Below are 27,011 nucleotides of genomic sequence, written 5' to 3' on the forward strand. Positions count from 1 at the left end.
CAGAGGAGCAGGTAGGTGGCCCTCCAGAAAAATTGAATAGATTGAGTGCCTGTATGTGGCAGTCCCAAAAAGTTTTCAAACCAGAGGAGCAGGTAGGTGGCCCTCCAGAAAAATTGAATAGATTGAGTGCCTGTATGTGGCAGTCCCAAAAAGTTTTCAAACCAGAGGAGCAGGTAGGTGGCCCTCCAGAAAAATTGAATAGATTGAGTGCCTGTATGTGGCAGTCCCAAAAAGTTTTCAAACCAGAGGAGCAGGTAGGTGGCCCTCCAGAAAAATTGAATAGATTGAGTGCCTGTATGTGGCAGTCCCAAAAAGTTTTCAAACCAGAGGAGCAGGTAGGTGGCCCTCCAGAAAAATAGAATAGATTGAGTGCCTGTATGTGGCAGTCCCAAAAAGTTTTCAAACCAGAGGAGCAGGTAGGTGGCCCTCCAGAAAAATGGAATCGATTGAGTGCCTGTATGTGGCAGTCCCAAAAAGTTTTCAAACCAGAGGAGCAGGTAGGTGGCCCTCCAGAAAAATAGAATAGATTGAGTGCCTGTATGTGGCAGTCCCAAAAAGTTTTCAAACCAGAGGAGCAGGTAGGTGGCCCTCCAGAAAAATGGAATCGATTGAGTGCCTGTATGTGGCAGTCCCAAAAAGTTTTCAAACCAGAGGAGCAGGTAGGTGGCCCTCCAGAAAAATAGAATAGATTGAGTGCCTGTATGTGGCACTCCCAAAAATTGTTTAAAACAGAGGAACGGGTCGGTGGCCCTCCAGAAAAATTGAATAGATTGAGTGCCTGTATGTGGCACTCCCAAAAATTGTTTAAAACAGAGGACCGGGTCGGTGGCCCTCCAGAAAAATTAAATGCATAAAGTACTATAGCAAGAGCCAGTGGGCCCTGTCAAAAAATAGCCAGTTTCCTCTGCTTTACTGTACAAAGAGGAGGAGAAGGAGGAAAATGAGGAGGAGGAGGAGTGGATCAATTATTCAGGTTGAGCTTCCTTCACCTGGTGGAGATTGGAAATTATGAGAAATCCAGGCTTTATTCATCTTAATAAGCGTCAGCCTGTCAGCGCTGTCAGTCGACAGGCGTGTACGCTTATCGGTGATGATGCCACCAGCTGCACTGAAAACCCGCTCGGACAAGACGCTAGCGGCAGGGCAGGCAAGAACCTCCAAGGCGTACAGCGCCAGTTCGTGCCACATGTCCAGCTTTGAAACCCAGTAGTTGTCGGGTGCTGTGTGATCATTTAGGACGATGGTATGGTCAGCTACGTACTCCCTCACCATCTTTCTGTAAAGATCAGCCCTACTCTGCCGAGACTGGGGACAGGTGACAGTGTCTTGCTGGGGTGACATAAAGCTGGCAAAAGCCTTGTAAAGCGTACCCTTGCCAGTGCTGGACAAGCTGCCTGCTCGCCTACTCTCCCTCGCTACTTGTCCCGCAGAACTACGCACTCTGCCGCTAGCGCTGTCAGAAGGGAAATACTGTTTCAGCTTGTGCACCAGGGCCTGCTGGTATTCATGCATTCTCACACTCCTTTCCTCTGCAGGGATGAGAGTGGAAAGATTTTGCTTGTACCGTGGGTCCAGGAGAGTGAACACCCAGTAATCGGTGCTGGAATAAATTCTTTGAACGCGAGGGTCACGGGATAGGCAGCCTAGCATGAAATCTGCCATATGCGCCAGAGTACCAACGCGTAAGAATTCACTCCCCTCACTGGCCTGACTGTCCATTTCCTCCTCCTCCAACTCCTCCAACTCCTCTTCTTCTGCCCATACACGCTGAACAGTGAAGGACTCAACAATGGTCCCCTCTTGTGTCTCGCCAACATTCTCCTCCTCTTCCTCCTCATCCTCCTCCACCTCCTCCGATATGCGCTGAGAAACAGACCTAAGGGTGCTTTGGCTATCAACAAGGGAATCTTCTTCCCCCGTCTCTTGTGACGAGCGCAAAGCTTCCGACTTCATGCTGATCAGAGAGTTTTTCAACAGGCCAAGCAGCGGGATGGTGAGGCTGATGATGGCGGCATCGCCACTGACCATCTGTGTTGACTCCTCAAAGTTACTCAGCACCTGACAGATATCAGACATCCATGTCCACTCCTCATTGTAGACTTGAGGAAGCTGACTGACCTGACTACCAGTTCTGGTGGAAGTTGACATCTGGCAGTCTACAATGGCTCGGCGCTGTTGGTAAACTCTGGATAACATGGTCAGTGTTGAATTCCACCTCGTGGGCACGTCGCACAACAGTCGGTGAGCGGGCAGTTGGAGGCGGCGCTGCGCTGCCCTGAGAGTGGCAGCATCTGTGCTGGACTTCCTGAAATGCGCACAGATGCGGCGCACCTTCGTGAGCAAATCTGACAGATTGGGGTATGTCTTGAGGAAACACTGAACTATCAGATTTAACACATGGGCCAGGCATGGCACATGTGTCAGTTTGCCGAGTTGCAGAGCCGCCACCAGGTTACGGCCGTTGTCACACACAACCATGCCTGGCTTCAGGTTCAGCGGTGCCAGCCACAGATCAGTCTGCGCCGTGATGCCCTGTAATAGCTCTTGGGCGGTGTGCCTTTTATCGCCTAGGCTCAGCAGTTTGAGCACCGCCTGCTGTCGCTTAGCGACGGCACTGCTGCTGTGCCTAGAGCTACCGACTGATGGCGCCGTGCCCACGGATGGTAGTTCGGAGGAGGAGGTGGAGGAGGGGTGGGAGGAGGAGGAGGCATAGTAGGCCTGAAACACCTGGACCGCCATGAGGTTGCGAAAGGCCTCGGTCTCTACTAGCCTATAGGGCAGCATCTCCAGGCTAAGCAATCTGGAGATGTGGACATTAAGGGCTTGGGCGTGCGGGTGGGTTGCACTATATTTGCGTTTTTGCTCCAGCGTCTGGGGTATGGAGAGCTGAACGCTGGTGGATGCTGTGGAGGATCGTGGAGGCGACGATGGGGTTTTTGTGGCAGGGTCCTGGGCAGGGGGCTGACTATCAGCTGACACAGGGGAAGGAGCAGTGGTGTGCACGGCCGGAGGTGAACGGGCTTGTTGCCACTGAGTGGGGTGTTTAGCATTCATATGCCTGCGCATACTGGTGGTAGTTAAGCTAGTAGTGGTGGAACCCCTGCTGATCCTGGTTTGGCAAATGTTGCACACCACAGTCCGTCGGTCATCCGGTGTTTCCTTAAAGAACCTCCAGACTTCTGAAAATCTAGCCCTCGCCGCAAGAGCCCTCGCCACAGGAGCTTCACTAGTTGACACATTTGGCGCTGATGCACCAGCTCTGGCCCTGCCTCTCCGTCTGGCCCCACCACTGCCTCTTCCAACCTGTTCTGGTCGAGGACTCTCCTCCGTCTCAGAAGCACTGTGTTCACCCGGCCTATCAACCCAACTTGGGTCTGTCACCTCATCATCCTCCGATCCCTCAGTCTGCTCCCCCCTCGGACTTCCTGCCCTGACAACAACTTCCCCACTGTCTGACAACCGTGTCTCCTCATCGTCGGACACCTCTTTACACACTTCCACTACGTCAAGAAGGTCATCATCACCCACAGACTGTGACTGGTGGAAAACCTGGGCATCGGAAAATTGCTCAGCAGCAACCGGACAAGTGGTTTGTGACTGTGGGAAGGGTCCAGAAAACAGTTCCTCAGAGTATGCCGGTTCAAATGGCAAATTTTCCTGGGAGGGGGCAGACTGGGGGGGAGGAGGCTGAGGTGCAGGAGCTGGAGGAGTGCCGATTTCGGTGACATGGGTGGACTGCGTGGAAGACTGACTGGTGGACAAATTGCTCGAAGCATTGTCGGCAATCCACGACATCACCTGTTCGCACTGTTCTGGCCTCAACAGTGCTCTACCACGAGTCCCAGTAACTTCAGACATGAACCTAGGGAGTGTAGCTCTGCGGCGTTCCCCTGCTCCCTCATAAGCAGGTGGTGTCTCACCCCGCCCAGGACCACGGCCTCTGACCCCTGCAGTAGTTGGACGCCCACGTCCCCGCCCTCGTCCTCTACCCCTAGCCCTCGGGTTAAACATTTTTAAAATGAGAGTTATAACTTTAATTTTTTTTTAACTTTTTTTTGTGTTTTTTTTTTTTTTTGTGTTTTTGAGTTTTTAAAACCAAACGATGCTATCCTATTGCTATGGCTATTTTCTAGCCAAGTATGAAAGCACACTACTATGCCAGATGAGATGACGCAGAGTTATGAAACAAAATAAACGTAAAATAAAAAAGGAAAAATGGCAGACTGTGCCTAATTGAAATCCAACCCCTACAAAATTTTCCCACTTCGGTCTTTGCAATGGATATGTGCGTCACTAAGCGCAAAACACAGCGGTCGCAAGTCTCACTACAAATTGCTCACAATTGGCTAGTAGATGCACTGCAGCAAGTACAGCCACCAGCAGATCAACCAGAAATCAAATATATATAACGCTACTGTAGGCGTAAGTAAGCCGTTTAGGTTCTCCTATGGCTATTTTCTAGCCAAGTATGAAAGCACACTACTATGCCAGATGAGATGACGCAGAGTTATGAAACAAAATAAACATAAAATAAAAAAGGAAAAATGGCAGACTGTGCCTAATTGAAATCCAACCCCTACTAAATTTTCCCACTTCGGTCTTTGCAATGGATATGTGCGTCACTAAGCGCAAAACACAGCGGTCGCAAGTCTCACTACAAATTGCTCACAATTGGCTAGTAGATGCACTGCAGCAAGTACAGCCACCAGCAGATCAACCAGAAATCAAATATATATAACGCTACTGTAGGCGTAAGTAAGCCGTTTAGATTCTCCTATGGCTATTTTCTAGCCAAGTATGAAAGCACACTACTATGCCAGATGAGATGACGCAGAGTTATGAAACAAAATAAACGTAAAATAAAAAAGGAAAAATGGCAGACTGTGCCTAATTGAAATCCAACCCCTACTAAATTTTCCCACTTCGGTCTTTGCAATGGATATGTGCGTCACTAAGCGCAAAACACAGCGGTCGCAAGTCTCACTACAAATTGCTCACAATTTGCTAGTAGATGCACTGCAGCAAGTACAGCCACCAGCAGATCAACCAGAAATCAAATATATATAACGCTACTGTAGGCGTAAGTAAGCTGTTTAGATTCTCCTATGGCTATTTTCTAGCCAAGTATGAAAGCACACTACTATGCCAGATGAGATGACGCAGAGTTATGAAACAAAATAAACGTAAAATAAAAAAGGAAAAATGGCAGACTGTGCCTAATTGAAATCCAACCCCTACTAAATTTTCCCACTTCGGTCTTTGCAATGGATATGTGCGTCACTAAGCGCAAAACACAGCGGTCGCAAGTCTCACTACAAATTGCTCACAATTTGCTAGTAGATGCACTGCAGCAAGTACAGCCACCAGCAGATCAACCAGAAATCAAATATATAAAACGCTACTGTAGGCGTAAGTAAGCTGTTTGGATTCTCCTATGGCTATTTTCTAGCCAAGTATGAAAGCACACTACTATGCCAGATGAGATGACACTGAGTTATTAAAAAAATAAACGTAAAATAAAAAGTAAATGGCAGACTGTGCCTAATTGAAATCAAACCCCTAATAAATTTTCCCACTTTGGTGTTTGAGGTGGATATGTGTGTCACTAAGAGCTAAACACAACGGTAGCAAGTCCCCCTGCAAATTCCTCACAATATGGTACTAGCTGCAAATAAAAAAAAAAAAGTAGAACGTTATTGTAGCCCTAAGAAGGGCTGTTGGGTTCTTGGAGAATCACTCCTGCCTAACAGTAAGCTAATAGAACACCCTAACGCTTTCCCTGACCAGCAGCAGCTCTCTCCCTAGCGGCATCCAGACACAGAATGATCCGAGCAGCGCGGGCAGCGGCTAGTCTATCCCAGGGTCACCTGATCTGGCCAGCCAACCACTGCTATCGATGTGTAAGGGTACCACGTCATGCTGGGTGGAGTGCAGAGTCTCCTGGCTTGTGATTGGCTCTGTTTCTGGCCGCCAAAAAGCAAAACGGCGGGAGATGCCATTTTCTCGAGCGGGCGAAGTATTCGTCCGAGCAACGAGCAGTTTTGAGTACGCTAATGCTCGACCGAGCATCAAGCTCGGACGAGCATGTTCGCTCATCTCTAATAACATTACATATAACATTTAACATCTTAGTAGATAACTTTTTTCTTCAATAATTCTTAATATTTTTTTAAACCACAACTTTTAGAAGACCACTGTTGATCTTCCAGGTTTGTTTGTGACGGATTTTCAATCCCCCTTATGTCTTATGTGGCCTCTTATTTGTAAAACTCCCCGCTCTAGAAGAACGTTTTACTGCAGTGTTGGGTGGCCATCAAAAACCTAAAAAATAATTATTCTTATTTTTCATCTACTTTGATGCCAGCTGGAGATTCGTTAAATAGAGGAAGCAATTTAATAGGTTGACGGTAATTACGGACCTCTCACAATAGTACTGGGTACGCTGCCCCTCCTGCCGGGTGCACAAACTACTGGCAGTTTCTTTCTATCTATTGTACATCAAGCAATGAAATAATTGTGACACAGAATATCCCAGAAGCTTTTTTGTTGTTGCATAAAGTGAAGGTTCCAAAACATCTCTAATAACCAATTAACAACACTGTTTCCCTATATCACTGACTACTATGGGATGTTGTTGCCAAATACTGGAGGCCTAAAATAAATCGTGAACGTTCACCTTCTTTAAAGAGCAACTCCTGCAGGCAGATTTTTCCAGTCACTAAGTTAATTTAAAGGGACGATTGTTTCCTTTTGCCTTTTAAGTCCTGGACCATGAAAACAAATTGAATCTTTGTGCGAGGTACATTAGCATTTCAATGAGCCATGCTCAGTAGTGAATGATACAATCTTGTTTTTCCCTAGTTCCTTTGCAGAACCCACCCAGATCGTTTTTTGTCATATAAAGTAGTTACAGTGAAATTTTTGTTTTCTACGAATTGTTAAAAAAAAAAATAAAATTCGGAAATACCGTATTTTTCGGCCTATAAGGCGCACCGGATTATAAGGCGCACCTCTGATAAATGCCTGCTGAGACATCTAGGTTCATATATAAGGCGCACTGGAGTATAAGGCGCAGGATCAAATGCAGTACCTAAAAATGACCAGCAGGTGGCACCTGTGCACAGTTCTAGCCAGCTACACTTCCCGGGAAACTTGTCTTCACAATACCTCCGATCTCAGAGGTATGGGCTGCTGGGGGTTAATACAGGGTGATGCAGCAGGGGTTAAGCGGTCTCACTCTGCCCCTTCTCCTTCCCTCCTCAGCCAGGGTGTTATTCCTGTGGGGTTCCCTGTGGCTCCTTCTCATTCCCCTGTTACAGGGCTGTCAGGTATGGGGGATTGGTAACTGATGATGATGATTGCCTCGTGGTGGGCACTTTGGCAGCTCCGGTCTCTCCGTGCTAGGGGAGGGCAGGATGGGCACAATGTTAGTTGTGGTGCCAGGGCACTTCAGGAGCTAGGGACCCTGTATACTGTGTGGGAAGGTGCAGGAAATTTCTGGGGATGGAGCTATTAAACACTGGTAAATGTACAGTACATCTTGTCTGTAGTACATTTCTGTATAAGTTCATATATAAGGCGCACCGGCCTATAAGGCGCACCTTTGATTTCTGAGAAAATGAAAGGATTTTTGGTGCGCCTTATAGTCCGAAAAATACTGTAAATCGAATAATGGAGAATACCTAAGTAAGTGAAGTACTACAACCTACAGACTAAAATGTGATGGTCTTTCAGGATATAATAAATCAGCAATTTTAACTATAGTTGTTTATACATTGGCCAACAATCTTCATTACCAGTCTCATTAGGATAACAGCTTTTCAGCATGCTCTAAAGTAGAGTGAGGGGGTAACTGGCGCTCTTACTAAAACTCGATTAGGTACAGGATAGTAGTATCTCAATATGGTCCAAGCTACAAACCTTGTTAGTTCCACTAGACAGGTAAATCCAGATGGATCACAGAACAAATCGGTAATTCCAATCCCAATGAAAAGAAAAATGCTACTATGACACTTCCAATTAAAAATTATTTCCCTTTTTCTTATTCATGAAAAAAGCATAACATGAGAAGTAGTCATTCTTGGTATGCCATTGCCAAGCTTTTTAAAGGAAATCTACCATTTGTTTTAATGCATTATGACCTAAACATACCTTGAGAATGCTGTAGGTTCACTGATGCAGAAACATATCTTGTTTAATCCCTAAGTTAAGTGGTTCTGCTGAAAAAACTATTATAACAGGACCCTGGGAAAGCTGATTCCTTTCAGCCTGCCATTCATTAACGCATTACACAGAGTTTTCTGAACTGTCCAGACAGGACGAATCAACCTGAGCTGGATTAATCACACACAGCAGCTGGGGGATGATGCAGCAATTGATTACTTCTGCCTGTCAAGCACAACACAGTGATTACATCATTCTCTGAAGCAGTGCATACTTAATGTGAGAGGGGAAGTGCTGGAGCCAGGCAGAGAATTCATTATCATAATTTTATAATAGTTTTTTACAGCTCAGGGATTAAACAAGATAGGCTTCTGCATTAGTGTAGCTACAGCATTTTCAAGGTATGCTTGCTTCATAATGCATTAAATCAAATGGTAGATTTCCTTTAATGAATATGGAATAAAAGTATATAATTTTTGGATTCTGATTTGGTTATCTGGAGTCATGGAATCACCATGATTCTGGCACAACATAATTCTCCTTCTGTTCTGAATACATCACTCAAGTTACAGACATAAGGGAAATCCACCAGTAATATAAAGTAAAAATAAACTACTCATACTCGTCCTCTTCTCCCCGATCCTAGCACTGGTCTTTTTAAATCTTGACAAGCCGGTAGTTTGGGAAAAAGAAAAATTAAATAAGGCTGGGGGGATGCTGAATTTTTAAAAATTTCCTCTGACTTCTGTCTAGTAGATTAAATATTGCAACCAAATGATGTGTGAAATTGTAAAGCTACAGGATCCCCCAGATATATTGAACAGTAATCCACATTGCATTGTCTTCTGCTTTGTACGGTAGAAAGTGAGCTCTTGAGGAAGATGTTTTTCAGCTACAAATGAAAATCTCAGTTAGCAAAGTGTTTTTTCCCAGGAGAAATCGAAGCCCTTCAAGCCGCTGGGAACAACATACTAGAGACAGTTTGAGAACACCACTCTCGGAAAGTGAAATAACAAGACCACACAGCTTTCACAACCTATCTCGTCCTGGCGATTTGCTACAGTGCTCAGTTTAAAGGTGTAGAGCAAATCTGAAAGAAACGGAATGGAAATGTGTTCAGAATGCTTGTGAATATAAAGTTTTGTACATCCATTAATCCTGAAAAAAATATAAAAGCTAAAGCAAGATGTGGTCCATGACCCTTAAGGGCGATGTCATGCACAACTGATTTGTATTGTTTCAGTACATCTCAATGGAGAAGCAACTTTGCAATATATCGTATGATTTTTTAGGAAGACAGTGACCCACATTTATCAAAAACAGTGCAAACTGTACTATGTGGAGTTTGCCTTTGAAGTGTGCAATATGTGCTAGATTCATCAAAACTGGAGCACAGTCTTCATGAATCATAGTATATAAGGCTGGAAAAAGACACAAGTCCATCAAGTCCAACCTTTAAGAATTAAATAAATGTTTTATCCCCATAACCCGTGATATTTTTTCTCTCCAGAAAGTCATCCAGGCCTCTCTTGAACATGTACATAGAGTCGGCCATAACAATCTCCTGCGGCAGAGAGTTCCATAGTCTCACTGCTCTTACAGTAAAGAATCAAGTGCCCCCTGCACTGCTCCGACAGAATGCACCATTGTATTGGGTGGACTTTGTTCATGCTGCAGCATTTTGGTGCAGACACAATTGTGGCGTATGTTGGACTAAACTGTGGCGCACGGTCTGACCAAGCAGTAACAGCCCCTTTAGGTGTACATTTTTTCTGTCTGTTTGTGTCAGTGCAGACACGACACAAAACTGGTGCAGACACTTTATAAACACATGTGCAAGCAGTTTGCACTTTCTCTCTAGTGCAAAGTCAGACAGAAAACTGGTGCACTTTCTATCTTTTTTGAGACTTTTTTGGCGCATTGCAATTTTCGCGCCTTTTTTTCGTCAGTAAAACACAATTATCTTCTATTATTATTTCAAATTGTCTCAAATTTGCAACATTTTTTGGAACCAAAAACTCCACACGAAACCATGCTTTATGAAAACGTAGTAAATGGAAAGAAGTGACTTGAAACAACTGTGCGACATTGTGACAAATGTCTCAAAAAGAGATCTGAAAAAAAAAACATTTAACACAAGGAAAAAGTGAGATTGATAAATTACCAAAGAAGCAGAACGAAAAAACAAGCCAAAACAAACACAGATAAGATAATTGACCCCCATCATATCTTTTCCATATAAAGAGACTGGTATTATAACAATACATTACAGTTGCGGGTCCATGCCGAACATTGTGGGTTAGGGTAACCGAAATGTTCGGGTTCAGCATTTGAGTTCAGCCCATGGGAAACACTTAGCAGTGTTGTAAGTAATGATCTCAAGTGTTATCTTGTTAATTAAATGCCGCTGATAAAGTTTCCGGTGGCATTTAAAGTGCACGGATGCTGGTGGCATCTAAATTAACCCCTTAAGGACGCAGAGTTTTTACGCTCATTTCTCGCTCTCCAACTTCAAAAATCCATAACTTTTTCATTTTTACGTGTACAGACCTGTGTGAGGGCTTATTTTGTGCGTAACAAATTTTACTTTCCCGTAATGTTATTTATTTTAACATGCCGTGTACTGCGAAGCTGAAAGAAAATTCCAAATGTGGAAAAATTGGGCTCAGTTTTTTCGACTTTGACTGTGCACTCAAAATAACACCTCAGCTTTATTCTTTGGTTCGGTGCGATCGCGGTGATACCAAATTTATACAGGTTTTATTGTGTTTTAATACATTTTCAAAAATTAAACGAATGTGTACAAAAAAGAAAAAAAAATTTGCCATCTTCTGACGCTAATAACTTTTTCATACTTTGGTGCACGGAGATGTGTGAGGGGTCATTTTTTGCGAAATGAGGCGACGTTTTCATTGCTACCATTTTGAGGTCTGTGCAACATTTTGATCATTTTTTATTTTATTTTTTATGTGATGTAAAAAGGTGTAAAAGTCGCATTTCGGACATTTGGGCGCCATTTCCCGTCTCGGAGGTCACCGCCGCCTGTAACCATTTTTATATTTTGATAGATCGGGCATTTTGGGACGCGGCGATACCTAATATGTTTGTGATTTTTACTGTTTATTATGTTTTATATCAGTTCTAGTGAAAGGGGGGGTGATTTGAATTTTTAATATTTTATTAATTTTTTTTATTTTTTAAACTTTTTTTTTTCTTTTTTTCCCCACTATTTCTTAGACCATCTAGGGTACATTAACCCTAGATGGTAAGATCGCTCCTACCATATACTGCAATACTTCTGTATTGCAATATATGGCATTTTTGCAGGTCATTCATTACAATGAGCCACTGGCTCATTGTAACGAATCTCCAGAAGCCATGTAGCCTCGTGTCAGAGGAAGACCCGAGGCTACCATGGCAACCAATCGCCGCCCCCCGATGACATTCGGGGGCGCGGCGATCGTAAAAAAAGATGGCGGCGCCCGCGCGCTGCCGTCTTTTAGACGCCGCCAGGGACTTTGCCGGTGGCAATGACAAGGTTAATAGCCGCTATCGGTGCAAGCACCGACCGCGGTTATTACCGGTGGGGGTTTTCTGCAAAATGCAAAAACCCCCATCTTTGTATGAAGAGGACTCAGCCCGTGAGCCCTCTCCATACACTCCTTATACCTCTGCGCCGTAGAGCTACGGCACAGAGCGTTAAGGGGTTAATTTAAATGCCTTTGGGGTGCAGGTGGAAACAAGCACCCATCATGGGTAGCAAAAATGTAAACCTCTATTCAAGGTTTGGCCATAACAAGTTCTAGGCCTAATTCTCCACACCGATTATAGTCTCCAAATAGTCCAACCACTTTGTAACTGCAGCCAAACACGGGTCTCAATGTTGATGCTGGCATTTATGGCACTAAACTGATGAGGCCAGTTATCAGCCATAATAGTCACATATAGATATAGGACTGTGAACACATTTTTTAAACTCAGGAAACTCCTCTAACTTGTATTTTCATTCATGCTCAAAGACCTGAATGTACAATGTGCAGATTTGTTCTGCATAAATTATAAGAAAATGCATTTTTTATGTTTACCACTTCATCTAAAAAAAAAAAAAAACGGAAAGAAATAAGGAGATGAAAGAATTTTTGCTTTTCTCACAAAGATGAGGAAACAAGAAGCAAAATGACGCTGATTGAATTGGAAACATTTGGTTCTAAGTGACCCCTCTCTGAGCCATACGCAGTGATGCACAGCATGGGAACTCAATCAGAACTGACATAAACTACATTAAAACATTAATGTAACTTCAGGATAACTCTGCTTTCGGCATGACTACTGGCCTTTTCTCTCATGCTAAAAATCCAAAAATATGCAGCAGAAACTTGTATACAATGTATTGGGTGTTTTTTTTACTTGGTATAGATAACTATAAATACTGTATAATTAACTGAGCTCAGGACTAAGAAAAATACAGTGACGTGCAAACGTTGTCATACCCCTTCTTCATTTTTAAATATTACAGCCACAAATTAAAGTGTATTTTATTGATATTTTATGTGATAGAGCAACACAAACATTCAAGTTTTTTTTGAAGTTTTTGAAGTGTAAATAAAATGATTCCTGCCTTAATTTAAAAACTACTACTACAATGTATGTTGTGGATGTCTGGTCAGTCCTTGTTCTCTGATACCTCTAAATAAAACCCAATGGGGAGATGTATTAATAACTACAATGTAGGTTGTGCATGTCTGATCAGCCCCTGTACCTCTAAATAAAACCAAATGCTTAGATGTATTAATGTGTTGGATCATTGCAGAGTAGAACTAGACAGGTCTCTGCTGCACTAGATTAATCCCTGTGTCCGATGGTGGATGATTACTCCGGTGCAGTATGAGACTGGGAGTTGTACTTTGCACCTCCTAGTAGTTGGTCTAGTTTGCTGCGCCACAATATTGAATTTTCTGTCACACAGGGCAATTTGCAGCTAGTCATGTCTCCTAGTTACCAAAGACGCACCCCTTTTTAGGGAAAACTGCCTAGAAATGGTCTAAAATCTTCAACAAATGTGGAGCACGGCATTGTAGGTGCAAATGACTCCAGTTTTCAGGCATAGACAGATTGATACATCTCCTCCAGTGTGTCCAGTTGCCCTTAGAAGTCACCTACTAGAATACGTTTGTATGTAATGTATTCTTAGTGTGACTGCAGATAAATTGTGAAGGCCTCAGGTTTATGAGAACATTAGTGAACAAATAGCAGCATGAAAACCAAGGAGCGCACCAGGCAGCTCAAAGATGAAGTTGTTGCAAAATGTATAGCAGGGAAATATACCAAGTTCTGAATATCTCCCGCAGCAATGTTCAATTCATTATCAATAAATGGAAAGAGTATAGCGCAACTGATAACCTAATACGACAAGACTGTCCATCTTAAGTGACAGCCTAGACAAGGAGAAGGAGCCAAGAGGAGTGTGGAGGTGTCCCAGAGATCCACAACTCAGGTGGGATAATCTGTCCATGTACCTCAATATCTGCCCTTTATGGAAGAGTAACAAGAAGAGTAACTTGCATTTTTGAAAAAAAAACCACAGTCCTGTTTGGAGTTATGTAAAACGCTAAGTAAGGCTATCATCAAGGATATGGAAGAAGGTGATCTGATTAGATGCAACTAAAATTGGAATTTTTAGCATAGATGTCAAACAATAGGTGTGGAAAAAAGCCAACACTGGGCATCACCCTAAATAGACCTGTGCTTTGTAAACTAGGGATGACTAGGGATGAGCGCACCCTAGTATCACTGTCCTTGTCTTGTCTCCTTTGTCTTGGCCACTGGCCTAGTTATAAAGAGATCTTTGGAAAGATTTCTGTACTGGGACCTAACCCAGCAAGCCCTGTAGCCCACCACCAAGGCAAAATTGCTGTAAGGTTCTCCTATTTCTGCTGATTACTTGTGTTTGAACCTTGGCCTATTCCTTGACTACAGTCCTGATCTGTAAACCTCAGTTTCTCATCCTGTGCTACTTGCTCCAAGCCTCTGCCTGTTTACAAACTTTGCTTGTGTCTGGACTGAGTTTGGACTGTTTCTGACCGTTCTGTTGCTGATCCCTCTGTGTCGACCACCAGTGTCTTGGTGCCAACTGAGCCAGCTGGTATCCTCAGCGGGACCACCGCAAGAGTAAGAGGCCTTGCAATTTCTCCTCAGATACTATAGGGATCAAAGAATGAGAACCGGAAAGGTGCCTGGATAACACTCTTAGTGGTTGTCCAAATAAAACTGGTAGGACAGAATGATGGGATGGGCGCTGAGGAGTTTGGTCACTTGATAATTTTGTACAATTTTGGGTCACTTGATACCTAATTTATAGAATGTACTAAGACGGAGGTTCTTATACTTTTTTTTGCAATGGGAAAACAACATTAGTGGTTGAATGGCTGGAAATAGGGATTACTGGGAGGTCATCATTGTTTGAATGTTACTCCAGCCTTTTGTGGTAGTTACTTTAGGTGGTGGTGTTATTTTATCTACTTATGATAGTATTATTCTTGCACTATATGCATATAGTGCAAAAATAATAGAAGATTCTAGACAAATATATATATATATATATATATATATATATATATATTAGACCAAACCAGACCAATATATATATATATATATACAGTATGATACTAAGAAGACAGGGAATCCACAATAACAAATATGGCTTTTCTTTCTATGATCTTTTGTATGATTAATGTAAAATGCTTTGGTGAGTAAATATGAATTTTGTTTGATATAAAGTCTCGATCTCAGCGTGTGTCCATCATACCAAGGCTAATCTCTTGCTTCTAACATGATCCCTTTAATTATTTATGATTAATGTAGAGCACTCCATGATCTGTGGTTATACAGTACATACAATATAAGAAAAATAATAAGTAGTTTTGTAATTTCCCTGTCTATTATGTTTACAGATTCTTGTTTTTATATTTCTACAGACGCCGTGTTTTAGCCATATCTGATGGAATTGAACACATTGGAGACCTCCGCTGGGAACTTGCGCTTTGTCTTCTCGCTGCATGGACTGTTTGTTATTTCTGCATTTGGAAAGGGACAAAATCCACTGGAAAGGTTAGATTGAATTTATTCTCTGTGTTGCATTGTGTATATCATGATAAAGTTTTTTGTCACTGAGGGTAAAATTATATTTTTATTTTATTTATATTTTAGTTTAGATTTTACATTTTTACTGTTTTTGACTAAATATTCTGAATAACACAATATTGATTGATTTTCACTTTCCATATTTTTTGGACTATAGGAAGCAAAAAAAGCTAAAAATTGTCAGTGTCTTATAGTCCGAAGGTCAGGAGCATCTGGCAATGCCTGACCCTCCTAACTGCTCTCCTAGAAATCAGGTGAAGCGCTGACAAAGCATTTCATCCAAACTCTGAGTGAGCTGAGCCTCTCCACTACTCTATCCCTCTCTCACATGAGTATTTCTGCAAGACCTAGAGTGATGTCAGAAGCATGTGACTAACCACAGGCTTCTTGCATCACTTCAAGGTCCTTAAACCCTTTCATGCTGCCAGAGGATGGGGTCATAGAAAAATTGTGACCAGGACTGCTTTTGTGTGAATGAATGTAGCAGTGTTGTGTGTGAGCGAAGGGTTGTAGCAGAGGTGTATGAGTAAATAGATGTAGCAGAGATGTGAGTCAGAGTATAGATGTAACTGAGCATTGTGTGAGTGAGTGAATGGATATAGCAGAGCTATGTGGGCTGTGCTTGTATTTGACCAACAGGGAACTTTTAATTAGTGTCAGATATATTTTTCCACTTTTTTGGATCACTAAATCTGCGTCTCATAGTAATGTGTCTCATATAAGTATCTTATAGTCTGCAAAATACAGTATTTTTTAGAACAATACTTAATTAATTTAAAAAAAAGATCACAGGACTCTGATTTAATTGAGAAGAGCAGTAATCCCAAAAATTCTGTTGGGTAACTTTGATTAATGGGACTTATTTACTAAGGGTCCCGCAGCCGCACTTTCCTCGGATATTCCAAAGTTTTTTTGGGATTGAACCGCTGGGACAGGTATTTAGAAGGGTATTTTGGGGCATGCGATCGGATTTTGGCGCAATCGCGATGACTTTCATGTGACAGAAATCGGGGGGCGCAGAGGATCTGACAAATTTGGACTGAGCGCGGGATTTAACTTTAAAATTGTGTCACAAGACAATGCACTTACATGCACCGGAAAGAAGAAGGTGAACTCTGACACACCTGACCGGGGAAGAGACACATGCAGGATATCGGGCGCATGATCTTATTGAATTGCGGCACAGTACATTGTCGTCGGACAATGCACTTTCGGGAACTCCTCCGGACCGGGTAAGTAAATGTGCCCCAATGTGTAGGTTAATGAATTTATAGTCTCGGGTGATATCTGTAAGCCTAGATATTTGATGGAGCCAGTACGCCAACAGAAAGGGAAGCTGTCTGCAACATGTTGTACATTCTCAGTTCGGAGGGAGACATTTAGAGCCTCTGACTTGGTGTAGTTTATCTTAAAATTGCTCCAATCACCAATTTCTCAAATTCATGAAGCAAGGATGGGAAGGTAATCCAAGGCTGAAAATCATACAGAGGCAGATCGTCTGCATATAATGCTGCTTTACAGTGGGTATCCCCGATCTGGGCTCCATGAATATTGGGATTCACCACAGCCAAATGCTTAATTATTATAGCATAGAGTAGTGGGGATAAGAGGCAACCATGTCTAGTACCGTTATGTATAGGAAAGGAATCAGATAGGGAGCCATTAACTCGGACGTATGCAGTCGGCTTTGCATATAAACCAGTGATCTTACTCAGGAAGTAAGTACCTGTCAGGCTTGCGGGATGTGGATCCGCTGGACCACTGCAGACGATGACTCAAGCCACTACCTGGGACCGGAGTCTAAGTGGTACCCAGTTTTCACCAGAGCCCGCCGCAAAGTGGGTTAGACAAGCTGCGGCGTGGTACCACCAGGTCGTTCCTCAGGCGTGACTTGTCTGCAGTGGCGGCCAAGGTTGAGGTACAGAAAAAGCAGTCAAGCTCGAGGTCACAGTCCAGGCACAGGGTCAGGGCAGGCGGCAGAGATGCAACGTCAGAATCCAAACCGGGGTCAGCAACAGGAGGTCCAAGCAGAAGGGTACGGGAACACAGAACTCACGACAGCAATACGGAGGGACACTGGAACACGGAGGTAGTCAGGCAACACAGGAACACGGAGGGAGTCAGGCACGCAGGAGACACTGGAACGCAGGTAAATCGCAACAGAGCTTTCTCTAAGGCTGTGAGGCACAAAGATCCGGCAGGGCTTGCAGGAAGAGGCAGGCTTATATAGATTTGGGCAATATGGCCAGCGCCAATTAATGGCGCGCTGGCCCTTTAAATTCCCTGGAAGTGCCGCGGGCGCGCCCACGAAGCGAGGCCGGGACTCGGGAGCGGGGAGAGGTGAGACGCGCTGGCGCGGCGCCTGCGGGGAGCGAGAGGCACGGGTGAGCCCCGTGTGCGCGCGGTCCCGCGCCTTAGGGCGCGCGCGCGGCACTTCCAGGAAATTTAAAGGGCCAGCGCGCCATTAATTGGCGCTGGCCATATTGCCCAAATCTATATAAGCCTGCCTCTTCCTGCAAGCCCTGCCGGATCTTTGTGCCTCACAGCCTTAGAGAAAGCTCTGTTGCGATTTGCCTGCGTTCCAGTGTCTCCTGCGTTCCAGTCTCTCCTGTGTTCTAGTGTCTCCTGCGTGCCTGACTCCCTCTGTCCACCCGTGACAGTACCTATGCCTAGCTTTTTAAGTACGTCCTGCATGAAGCCCCAATGTACCCCATCGAACGGCTTCTCTGCATCGATAGATAGAAAGCAGAGCGTGGATTTGGATGCTATGACCCAGGAGATCAACAAGGTCAACTTTTTAGGATCGTCCCGAGCTTCTCATCCCGGTACAAAGCGCACTTGATCATTATGGATAAACTAGGGCAGGAGGTTTCCGAGCCTATTTACCGTTATCTTCATCTTTACAATAAATAAAGATATTGGCCTATAACTACCAGGGGCTGTGGGATCTTTGCCAGGTTTCGAAAGGATGCTGGCATATATAGAAAGCTGACATTCGCAGCTCATTTTTATGTGAAGTTTGGAGGAGCACCACCCATCTGACACATGAGAGAGGGGGGTCACGTTTCTTGAAAGCATTGCTAGTTGAGGTGCCGTAATACAAGTGACCTCAGGTTTCTCCCAACCTGTGATGGATAATACATAGAACTTCAAAGTTATGTATGAAAGTAGACATGGTGCTTGATGTGGTATGTGAATAGACCCTTCATTCATTATATAAAGATCTTCCATTGCTAGGGCTTGTTAAAGATTGAAAAGAGTTGTTGCTGGATGTGGTTTATGGTTAGGTGCAGAACAAAGATTTGGATGTTCTATTCATCGTTATTGAACATTCCCATCCAAAATAAAGGTTCTAAACCCAATTAGAAATTAGAGAAGCTTCCTACTTCTATTACCATAGGGCCAACCTGATTCTATTTAAGATAATGCAGTTGTGTGTAATTGCTCTTCGAGAAAACCATACAGTGGCCGACATTTACTAAAAACATTACAAACTGCACTATATGTAGTTTGCCTGTGTAGAGTACAGGGGGCGCCAGATTCACAATTTTCGGCCCCCGTTCTTCATGAATCTGGCACTCAGACAGAGTGCACCTTAGGGCATGGGACACGATTCTGTCAGATTTTGATAAATGTGGTGCACAGTCCGGCTGAGCACTGGAACGCCCCCTTCAGTGCAGAAATTGAAGTACAGCTACTCCTTAAAGGGAACTTGTCACCACATTTGCACATATACAGCCGGTGACAGGGTCCTATACAGCCATTTTAACTAACTGACACCTTTCTTTTAGCTAAAAATTGTTTCGCTTACATCCACATAAATCACCTTTTATCTTATATTCCCTAACGTCAGGGAGGAAGGCGTTTCCTGTTTGGCCGGTCCCTCCCATCTAATTCTCCCCATATCACCTGAAATTAGCTGCCAGTGGGGCCCTTTACCTTAATTACACACATTTTTCTGATTTGTAAATTAGCTTTCCTGACTCATCTCTGGCAGCCTGAGAGAGGAGAAGAGTCAGAGATACCAATGAGCAATTATTCTGACTGACAGCTCTGTGTCTCTTCAAATCACTGCTCCGCCTCCTTGTACTTAGGGACCGTCTGCTAATGTTCTACATTTATATAACTACAGAAATATAAAGCTCAAAGTACAAATGGGAAATATTATGTCAATCTTTTTACTCGGTGCCTTGTGTTACATTCATGACATGTGACCAGTGACATCATCGCAGGTCCTTTACTAAGAACAGAAAAACTGTACAACATGTATCTGACCACATGAAGTTACAGCAGCCTCCATGGACTTCTACTCCTCTCCACCCTCCATGGAGGCTGCTGTGATTTCATGCAATCACATACATGTTGTACAATCAGTTTTTCACACGTATTTTCAATGCATTTTCAATGTGCTTTGCACACGCAGAAAACGTGCGTGAAAAGTACTCAGGACTGAGGTCTATCTTTTCTATGGCAATTGATGTGTAAAAACCGCATTGCACTTGCATGTGTCTCAGAGTGCAATACGTTTTTTGATGCATCTCAATAGACTTGTATGGTGCGTTTCTCACGCACGTGACTTGCAAAAGTAGAGCATGCTGAGATTAAATGCATGTTAAAAAGAAACGCGCGTGTGTGTGAAAAAAATGCAAGTCTGAAAAAGCGTATTGATTACAATGGGTCAGAGTGCAATGCAAGTTCTGCACGTCAAAAGCATTCGCAGAACAAGGGTGTGAAAAACGCAAGTGTAGAAGGGGCCTTATACTTTTGTCCTGAGATGCTACTGTCAGAACCCTATGAACTGTTTATTTCTGCACCTTACTTGCTCCTAGTTTTTTGCTGGAGCAAGGCTCTGCAGATTTCTCTGCATCCTGGCTGAGCATTACACCCGGGTGTAACTTTCTGTGGCAAGCTGTTTGATTGACTGCTCAGCAGCCTCTCAGGCTGCATTCACACAATGTGCGTTTTTTGTTGTGTTTTTGAAGCAAAGGTTTCAGCCTTGATCATATGCTGAAGTTACATTGCATCTCCATAGTTATTCTAAAAACCAATGTAACCTCAGCATGTGATCACAGTTCAAGCCCTTGGAATGTGTCAAAAACGCAGCAAAAACGTGAATGCGGCCTCAGCAGGGAGTATGTGTGCACTCAGCCCTTCCCCTGTGGTTCCAGTCACTCCATATATACTTGCTCAGTCATATCTGAGCCTGCTATTGACTTTAAACCAAAAAATGCATAAAAAGGGGACAATCCACTAGAAAAATAAAATAAATATACCTTCAATAATTCATTGTAAAATTACATCCTAAAATTTGTATAAAATTTCAACACAAAAAACAAGGAAAACCTATTGACTCGAGTAAAAGCCGAGGTATAAGCAAGACCCCTGTAGTGTATAGCCTGCCAGACCCTGTAGTGTATAGCCTGCCAGCCCCGTGTAGTATATATCCTGCCCAGTATGTTTCTGACGCTCCGGTACTGCCTCGGGTCCTTCGGTCCTCTTTGGATTCTTTCGGTCCTCTGCTTGCTGACGTCATTGTTTGTGAGCCACCAGCATCGCGAAGGGACCCGAAGAGGAGCGGAAAAACCCGAAGAGGATCCGAAGGACCCAGCGGCGGCACCAGAGCATTGAATCAAGCATAGGAACTACGGGTGACGTCGGACAGGTGAGTCAGTTAGGGTTTTTGAGAACAAATTTTGTGCTGAAAAACTAGGCTTATACTTGAGTATATATGGTAATCATTAACCATTCTCAATAACAGTATTGGCATATGCTCATAAAAAAGAGGAATAAGTATCCTAAACAAATATAGCAGACATATATAAGCTCCCAAGCATGGGTAGATAACAAAGTATACAGAAGACTTATGTCAAATGCAAATAGCAGCAACAGAGCATGGAACAAGGACCCAGAACACCGGCACACTATTGCTATTGACTTTGTTTTTCTAGCTCTTTTGTAATTTTCTTGATATTCTGTTGTGATTCTGACCATTTGCCTGAACTATTCTTTTGCTTCATAATTTTGTCTTTGCATTCTGAATCATTTCAATACCTTATATAAATTTAATTCACATTACCTGGCTCCCTGCCAGCAGCATGTGGGGAGTCCCGAGGGAGGAGCAGCTGCAGTCTTTATGTGCCTGTGCCAGTCTCCTCTCTCCGCACTCATCCAGTTCCCGCCCACTCCCTCTTCCTGTCATGTGCCCTGAACAGGCAGGGGAGGGGTTGGTATGGTGTGGAGTAAACAAGTCTTTTTATAATCAGCATAGCATACGATACTGGAACCTGTCACCAGCTAAAAATCACAGCCCTGTTGACAGGTTCTCTCTTGAGTAAAAGGCTTAGGACATTTATAACAATGTCTTCGCTTTAAGATTTCATGGACGGTTTTCTCAATGAGGTTTAACATAACTCTGTTTGAGGTATATGGGCTCACTAGTATGATTATCTGTCTACAAAAGTTTCTTTTGTTTGTGTTTTGTATGATTCTGTAAACTTTTTGAGTTTTTTTTATATACACTTGACTGGATATGGAAAAATAATCTTTAAAAATGTGTAACTCCAACTTTATTAAAGTCTACAAAGAATAAAAAGAAGATTCAACTTGCAATTGATCAGCATAACAATCAATAGATAGATAGAATGTCGTATTGGCTGGGAAAGAATGTACACTCCCCAAAACAAAAAGTTCAGAGAGAAGGAAAAAGAGGGAACTGGGAGGACAACTGCTTATGAAATTTATAACTGTAGACTTTTGGGGTCTACAAATATACAGGAGACTCTTGAAGTCTAAAAAATATACTTTTTTTTAAATGTGGCAGTTTCTCCGAATCCATCGGGTTTTCGTTAGGCCACGCCCCCCGATTTCTGCTGCATGCAAGACGGCCCCGATGCGCCACAATCCTATAACTTGCGCAAAAAACCCGGGGCAATTCAGGGAAAATCGGCGCAAATCGGAAGTATTCGGGTAACACGTCGGGAAAACGTGAATTGGGCCATTAGTAAATGACCCCCAAGGAGTTTACAATGTGATTTCTTAAACGCATTTCAGAAATGCATGAGTATAGTATTTTTACCATGTGTTTGGCTGGTTAGAAATCATCTTTTCTTCATTGCTGGAAGTGTAAGCAGCTGTGAAAATGTTAGCACAGCTGATTTCACCTCCAACAATGAAGCAAACCAACCAAACGCATGGTAGCATGTAAAATGCATGCATTTTTTGTGAAAACGCATCCCAAACGCCATGTGTGACCGCACTTTCATATGTCGTGATCTCCCTGGGGTGTGGCCATAGTGCTCAAAAATGCAGGCCACGGGCTCAAATCCAAAATTTACTTTAGTGTCCACTCCTGTACATAACCCTCCCCTCAAATGGCTTCTGTCCAGGTTCATATGAGACATTTGAAACAAATAGTCTTTAAAAAAAAACTAAAGTTTTACCTGACAGAATAGAAAAAAATTAAACATGCAAGAAAAAAGATATGAAAAGTCTCAATTTTACACCAAAAAAATGAGTGGTGATGATCAGAAAGACAGATGCAAACTGACTATGCTCATCTGTAGGATTTCATAGGGGTTACTGTATGAAATGTGAAATGTACAGTATTAGACTTGAAATTTTTCTGAAGTTTTTGGATATTGTTGAGCTCGCCTGTAATGTACAGATTATACACCATGTTCTTTTACTTTATCACTGCCTTCTCCCTCTTATGTAAGCTCATCTCATGAAATATGCATATCAGTCTCTCATGAACATTATCACTTACCTTCACACTTCACAGTGCTTTTATAATTGGTTAAAGTTCTGCGAAAATTCTATTTTTGGGATTCAATTTAATGGGAAGCTACAAGGGTTTTTCTCTTGGTAATTAATGTGAATTTAAGTGTAAGATCCTCCAAAAAGAGAGCAGCACACGCCAGGCAGCAGTACAGTCTCATCACTTAGTTTTTAGTGGGAAATAATTTACATAGTTTTGTCATTAGAAGATATTGTTTGCCTTAAACATACTGTTTTGGTCTTAACTTTTTAAAATACATTTTTGCATACGATATTCCATATTAGGAACATGAGAACACAACTGGAAGCATTCAAGAAAACACAAAAAGTTGTTGGGAAAGGCAATTGATTGAAAGAAGACATAAATAATAGGGTATGAATAAGGACCCATTCTTCTAAGTCCGAAATGCTTTACCTCTTTTTTTTCATGGAACATTTTAATGTGTTCCCAATAAATTTTCATTTTCAATTTTTGCCTGATGCCGATGGATCCTCTTTGTTTTACTTCGAAGAAGCATCTCCTCTTCTATAACATGCACACTATGTACAATCTGCTCAACTGCTCCTGCTCTATAGATGCTGCCTGCAGATAGGACACTATGTACAATCTGCTCAACTGCTAATGCTCTATAGATGCTGCCTGCAGATAGGACACTGTACAATCTGCTCAACTGCTCCTGCTCTATAGATGCTGCCTGCAGATAGGACACTATGTACAATCTGCTCAACTGCTCCTGCTCTATAGATGCTGCCTGCAGATAGGACACTATGTACAATCTGCTCAACTGCTAATGCTCTATAGATGCTGCCTGCAGATAGGACACTATGTACAATCTGCTCAACTGCTCCTGCTCTATAGATGCTGCCTGCAGATAGGACACTATGTACAATCTCCTCAGCTCCTCCTGCTCTACAGATGTTGCCTACAGATAGGACACTGTACACAATCTCCTCAGCTCCTCCTGCTCTATAAATACTGCCTGCAGATAGGACACTATGTACAATTTGCTCAGCATCTCCTACTCAATTACCTGCTGTCTGTAGACAGCACATTGTGTACAACCTGTCCAGCTCCTCTTCTTCTATAACATGCTACTTCCACATAGAATACTATATATAATATTTCCTGATCCCCTACTTTATTTGCTACATAAAAATAGGACATTATCCTCAATCTTCTTAGTTCCCGCTTTATAACACGCCATCCACAAATAAGATCACATCATCTATTTGCTTATCAGATTGTGTCAGAATTTTAGTTCAAATTTGACAGAATTAGGACACACAAGCAATCCACCATGCTTAGTGTAGATTGATCTCAGGGTTTGACAAAGGTTCCTATGTAGTGAAAAAATGTATTATGTCGCATCACATTGTGCCAAAATTATGTGTTATATTTTATGGTAGTACATAGGCAACAAAGCTGATCATAATGTAAAAATGAAAGCGTAACTTAAACCTTAAAACAAGATTTTGGAAAACAAAAGATCAGGCTAGTTGTTCAGAAATGACGGCGCAATGAGAGAAGGGAAGGAATGGGAGTCCAGTATTCCTTATAGTCACAAATTGTCTAAGAAGCTTTTCCCTCTGCATCAACGTCTTTCAGGTATTCAATGTAGATGTGGGACAGTACCTTAAGTCTGGTAAGCGATGTAATAACAAGGTAAGATCATCAGGTCCTCCATGTGTCACTGGCTCTGCGATGTTCACGTGGATCCCATGTTTCCACTTGCGGTATGCAGCGGGTGGCTGTGTGACTTACTATTTCCTCCAGATGGAAACTCGATCGCAGCCCTTTTGGTTCCGCTTTACTCCGTAGTGGTCCGTATAGGAAAGAAAGGGATACGGAAAAATAGTGCAGCAGAGCTTCTATTTAGTGAAGAAAATGTTTTAATATTATACTCACAAATATAGATAAAAAACAGGCCTTAAAAATAAATTGTGGTGCACGTTCGGCGTCAATACCCGACTCGAGTTTCGCCAGTAGCGGCTTCTTCCGGGGTGGCCGTCGTGCACAAGTTAGGATTTTTTTATAGTTACCTATACCACACCCTTCCTTAAAGGGGAAGAGACATATATTACTATATACTCTGTGTAGTTACCTATACCACACCCTTCTTTAAAGGGGAAGAGACATATATTACTATATACTCTGTGTAGTTACCTATACCACACCCTTCCTTAAAGGGGAAGAGACATATATTACTATATATTCTGTGTAGTTACCTATACCACACCCTTCCTTAAAGGGGAAGAGACATATATTACTATATCCTCTGTGTAGTTACCTATACCACACCCTTCCTTATATAGGTAACTACACAGAGTATATAGTAATATATGTCTCTTCCCCTTTAAAGAAGGGTGTGGTATAGGTAACTACACAGAGTATATAGTAATATATGTCTCTTCCCCTTTAAGGAAGGGTGTGGTATAGGTAACTATAAAAAAATCCTAACTTGTGCACGACGGCCACCCCGGAAGAAGCCGCTACTGGCGAAACTCGAGTCGGGTATTGACGCCGAACGTGCACCACAATTTATTTTTAAGGCCTGTTTTTTATCTATATTTGTGAGTATAATATTAAAACATTTTCTTCACTAAATAGAAGCTCTGCTGCACTATTTTTCCGTATCCCTTTCTTTCCTATACGGACCACTACGGAGTAAAGCGGAACCAAAAGGGCTGCGATCGAGTTTCCATCTGGAGGAAATAGTAAGTCACACAGCCACCCGCTGCATACCGCAAGTGGAAACATGGGATCCACGTGAACATCGCAGAGCCAGTGACACATGGAGAACCTGATGATCTTACCTTGTTATTACATCGCTTACCAGACTTAAGGTACTGTCCCACATCTACATTGAATACCTGAAAGACGTTGATGCAGAGGGAAAAGCTTCTTAGACAATTTGTAACTTAAACCTTGAACCATATGTTGTAAATAAATAATGTAGATGATAACAATGAACTTTGTAATATACTTTATTGAACAAATCTGTTTATGTAGCCTTCTTTTTCCCCAACCTTTCTTTGATTTTTATATTTATTTATTCATCACCAAATATGCTAATTAGTTTTTTTGTCAAGCTGTCGTAGTCAGATTTCCTCTCCAATACTGTCCATCTGACAGTAGAGACACTGGAAAGTTGGAATAAGGGAAAGTGGTAAAAGGTCCGATTTGGGCTAGGTTCACACCGCGTTTTATGTATACGGGAGTGTATATGCCCATTGTATATGTTCAGCATATACATAGACCTATACTACATGGTTTTTGCCTCCAACTATGCTTAGCGGAAGCCATTGAAGTCTATAGGGGGCAGATGCTACAGTATGCTGTTTACACTCAGGGAGGATCCCAGTGATGTCACTGACTGTATAAATTATTGAAGAAGAAGACTGCAGGACAGGTCAAGAATAGATGAAAAATCTGGTATATTTATTCACCCATCATGAGATGTTTCCACTTCCAAGCTGTCTTTATCATGCATGAAGACTGCTGGGTGGTCGAAATATCTCAAGGTGGGTGATATTCTTCCACATTCTTCATCAAATCTTGAACTGTACTGCAACAATTGTCTTCTTCAATAATTGTTGCCTTGAGATTTGTGACCTGGATCAACAGTCTGCGTGCTACATCCCCCCCCCCCCCCATTTTTTTTGGATGAGATTAGTGGTGCTGTACTTTCTTTTTCTTACTGTCTATATAGACAGTAAGCAACAGTAGCAACCAATAAGAAGTTGCTGTCAATGTTCACTCCTCCACCAGATTTAGGGGGAGGAGAAGGCATCGGGCACAGAATGAACGTACAGTGGGATAAGGCTATGCCATACATTGTAAGGATATATTGGGAATCCTCCTGACGTTTCCATAAAAATATATGGACTACCGAGATTTCAATGCAGCCTTAAGGCTAAACACTGGGCTTCTG

At 42.7% G+C, this 27,011-nt stretch overlaps 1 protein-coding gene across 2 annotated transcripts in view; it reads left to right on the forward strand.

Moving 5' to 3' along the window:
• SLC6A11 (solute carrier family 6 member 11) overlaps positions 1–27,011 on the forward strand; it is a 118,823-nt gene that overhangs the window by 48,041 nt on the left and 43,771 nt on the right. For both annotated transcript variants that reach the window (XM_072127317.1, XM_072127318.1), the window contains exon 6: positions 15,138–15,270. In XM_072127317.1, the coding sequence (XP_071983418.1) occupies positions 15,138–15,270 (133 nt within the window). The remainder of the gene's footprint in view (positions 1–15,137; positions 15,271–27,011) is intronic.

This window comes from Engystomops pustulosus, chromosome 10 (assembly GCF_040894005.1).
Source record: "Engystomops pustulosus chromosome 10, aEngPut4.maternal, whole genome shotgun sequence".
Lineage (NCBI taxonomy): Eukaryota > Metazoa > Chordata > Amphibia > Anura > Leptodactylidae > Engystomops > Engystomops pustulosus.